Source organism: Cyrtonyx montezumae, unplaced genomic scaffold (assembly GCF_038088225.1).
Source record: "Cyrtonyx montezumae isolate F1298 unplaced genomic scaffold, pur_monq_1.0 scaffold_164, whole genome shotgun sequence".
In the NCBI taxonomy this organism is placed as follows: Eukaryota; Metazoa; Chordata; class Aves; order Galliformes; family Odontophoridae; genus Cyrtonyx; species Cyrtonyx montezumae.
The window spans coordinates 40,001-43,929 of record NW_027071897.1 but is presented as its reverse complement, the minus strand read 5'-3'; the positions used below and the strand labels follow the sequence as shown (position 1 = coordinate 43,929).

Below are 3,929 nucleotides of genomic sequence, written 5' to 3'. Positions count from 1 at the left end.
CCCAACCCCTCCCCCCTATCCCTAACCCCCCAACCCCTCCCCCCATCCCTAACCCCATCCACAACCCACCCCCCAACCCTTCCCCCCTATCCCTAGCCCCCCAACCCCTCCCCCCTATCCTCCCCCCATCCCTAGCCCCCCCAACCCCTCCCCCCTATCCCTAACCCCCCAACCCCTCTCCCCATCCCTAACCCCATCCACAACCCACCCCCCAACCCTTCCCCCCTATTCCTAGCCCCCCCAACCCCTCTCCCCATCCCTAACCCCATCCTCACCCCAACCCCCCCAACCCCTCCCCCCATCCCTAACCCCATCCACACCCCAACCCCCCAACCCCTCCCCCCATCCCTAGCCCCCCAACCCCTCCCCCCTATCCCTAACCCCCAACCCCTCTCCCCATCCCTAACCCCATCCACAACCCACCCCCCAACCCTTCCCCCCTATTCCTAGCCCCCCCAACCCCTCTCCCCATCCCTAACCCCATCCACACCCCAACCCCCAACCCCTCCCCCCATCCCTAGCCCCCCCAACCCCTCCCCCCCATCCCTAGCCCCCCCAACCCTCTCCCCATCCCTAACCCCATCCACAACCCACCCCCCAACCCTTCCCCCCCATCCCTAGCCCCCCCAACCCCTCTCCCCATCCCTAACCCCATCACAACCCACCCCCCAACCCTTCCCCCCCATCCCTAGCCCCCCCAACCCTCCCCCCTATCCCTCCCCCCATCCCTAGCCCCCCCAACCCCTCCCCCCATCCCTAGCCCCCCCAACCCCTCCCCCTATCCCTAACCCCCCAACCCCTCCCCCCATCCCTAACCCCATCCACAACCCACCCCCCAACCCTTCCCCCCTATCCCTAGCCCCCCAACCCCTCCCCCCTATCCCTCCCCCCATCCCTAGCCCCCCCAACCCCTCCCCCCTATCCTAACCCCCCAACCCCTCTCCCCATCCCTAACCCCATCCACAACCCACCCCCAACCCTTCCCCCCTATTCCTAGCCCCCCAACCCCTCTCCCCATCCCTAACCCCATCCTCACCCCAACCCCCCAACCCCTCTTCCCATCCCTAACCCCATCCACACCCCAACCCCCCAACCCCTCCCCCATCCCTAGCCCCCCCAACCCCTCCCCCCTATCCCTAACCCCCCAACTCCTCCCCCCATCCCTAACCCCATCCACAACCCACCCCCCAGCCCTTCCCCCCTATTCCTAGCCCCCCCAACCCCTCCCCCCATCCCTAGCCCCCCAAGCCCTCCCCCATCCCTAACCCCATCCTCACCCCAACCCCCAACCCCTCTCCCCATCCCTAACCCCACCCACACCCCAACCCCTCTCCCCCATCCCTCCCCCTCTCCCTTCCCCTCCCCCTCCCCCCCCACCTGCTGTGGTCCAACGCCGAGAGCGGTCCCGAGTGGCTCCACGGGAACGCGGGTGGGTGCAGCTCGAGCTCCCCCGCGTCCACCGCCGCCCTCAGCGCCACAGCCACCGCCGCTCCGCCCGCGGCCACCGCTCCCAACGCCGCCAGAGCCCTCAGCCGCCCCCGGGGCTGCGCCGAGAACGACGCGGGCCGCGCCTACCGGGAACGGACACCGGGAGGATGAGGGGGAAGTGGGGGGGGGGAGGGGGGGAGGATGAAGTCAACGGGAGGAAGGCCCCGCGACCCCCGCCCCGCCCGCGGTGCTCACCCCTTGCGGCGCCGGCCGAGGCCTCGGGCCGAGCAGGAACCGTCCGCACGGCCGCAGCGGGAAACGCCGCCCCGCAGCCACCGCCGCCGCCATCGCCGCAGCGCTGAGGTCGCGGGGACAACGGCGGGGAACGCCCCGGAAGTGACGGACGGACAAAGAGAGGGGCGGCGCGAAGAGATGACGTCAGGGGGCGGGGGATGGGGGAGCTGCGTTCGGCGCCTTGTGATGACGTCAGCGGCGCTGAGGTCGAGTGGACAACGGCGGGGAACAACCCGGAAGTGACGGAGGAACGGAAAGAGGGGCGGCGCCGGGGGATGACGTCAAGGGGCGTTGAATGGGCAGCGCGTTTTGGCGCGCTGTGATGACGTCACGGGCGGGGAGTGCGGGAGCTGCGTTCGGCGCCATGTGATGACGTCAGTGGCGCTGAGGTCCTGGGGACAACGGCAGGGACCGCCCCGAAGTAACGGAGGGATGGAGGGAGAGAGGGGCGGTGCCGAGTGATGACGTCAGGAGGCGGGGGATGGGCAGTGCGATGTGATGACATCGGGGGGGGGGGGGGGGGGGGCAGTGCGCTGTGATGACGTCACAGACACGCAGCCCACTCTGCTGTGTGTGTCGCGCTGTGATGACGTCATTGGCGCCGCGGTAATGAGGAGAGCGAAGCGCAGAACGGGAACGAAAGGTTTATGTGTACAGTGTCACCACGTGGCTGCACCGCGCCGGGAGTGGCCCTCCCCCCCAACACACACACACGTGTGCACACACCGTGCACGGTCTTCACCTCTGGCTCATCCCTCCATCCACCATCCCTCCATCATCCTCCATCATCCATCCATCCATCATCCCTCCATCCACTCTTCCCTCCCTCCTCCATCTTCCATCCCTCAACCCCTCCATCCATCATCCATCCTTCGCTCCGTCCACCCATCATCCTTCATCCCTCCATCCCTCCCTCCATCTCTCCATCCACCCCATATCTATCCATCCATCCTGTATCCATCCGTCCTGTATCCATCCCTCCATCCACCCCATATCCATCCATCCATCCCATATCCATCCACCCCATATCCATCCATCCACCCATATCCCTCCATCCACCCCATATCCATCCATCCATCTGTAGCCATCCATCCACCCCATATCCCTCCATCCACTCCGTATTCATCCACCCCATATCCATCCACCTCATATCCATCCATCCACCCCATATCCCTCCATCCACTCCGTATCCATCCACCCCATATCCATCCATCCCGTATCCATCCATCCACTCCAAATCCATCCACCCCCTACCCACCCCTCCACCCATAACCATCCATCCACCCCATATCCATCCATCCACCCCATATCCATCCACCCCATATCCCTCCATCCACTCCAAATCCATCCACCCATATCCCTCCATCCACCCCACATCCATCCCTCCACCCCATATCCATCCATCCACTCCAAATCCATCCATCCATCCCGTATCCATCCATCCACTCCAAATCCATCCATCAACCCCATATCCATCCACCCCATAACCATCCATCCACCCCATATCCATCCATCCACCCCATATCCATCCACCCCATATCCCTCCATCCACCCCATATCCCTCCACCTACCCCATATCCATCCACCCCATATCCCTCCATCCACCCCATATCCATCCACCCCATATCCATCCATCCATCCCATATCCATCCATCCACACCATATCCATCCATCCACCCCATATCCATCCATCCACCCCATATCCATCCACCCCATATCCCTCCATCCACTCCGTATTCATCCACCCCATATCCATCCACCCCATATCCCTCCATCCACCCATATCCATCCACCCCATATCCATCCATCCACCCCATATCCCTCCATCCACCCCACATCCATCCCTCCACCCCATATCCATCCATCCACTCCAAATCATCCATCAAACCCGTATCCATTCACCCCATATCCATCCACCCACCCCATATCCATCCACCCCATATCCATCCATCCACTCCGTATTCATCCACCCCATATCCATCCACCCCATATCCATCCATCCACTCCGTATTCATCCACCCATATCCATCCACGCCATATCCATCCATCCACCCCATATCCCTCCATCCACCCCATATCCATCCCTCCACCCCATATCCATCCATCCACTCCAAATCCATCCATCCAAACCCGTATCCATTCACCCCATATCCATCCACCCACCCCATATCCATCCACCCATATCCATCCATCCACTCCGTATTCAT

The 3,929-nt window shown here is 63.4% G+C and overlaps 1 protein-coding gene across 1 annotated transcript; it reads right to left on the bottom strand.

Moving 5' to 3' along the window:
• Positions 1-1,377: 1,377 nt before the first annotated feature.
• Positions 1,378-1,826, bottom strand: LOC136046501 (cytochrome c1, heme protein, mitochondrial; the record flags this gene model as incomplete). Its single annotated transcript, XM_065733085.1, has 2 exons — positions 1,684-1,826; positions 1,378-1,571 (listed from the first exon to the last, which is right to left on the bottom strand). Coding segments are annotated over exons 1-2 (287 nt in total), but the record flags the coding sequence as incomplete, so codon positions are not given.
• Positions 1,827-3,929: the final 2,103 nt, after the last annotated feature.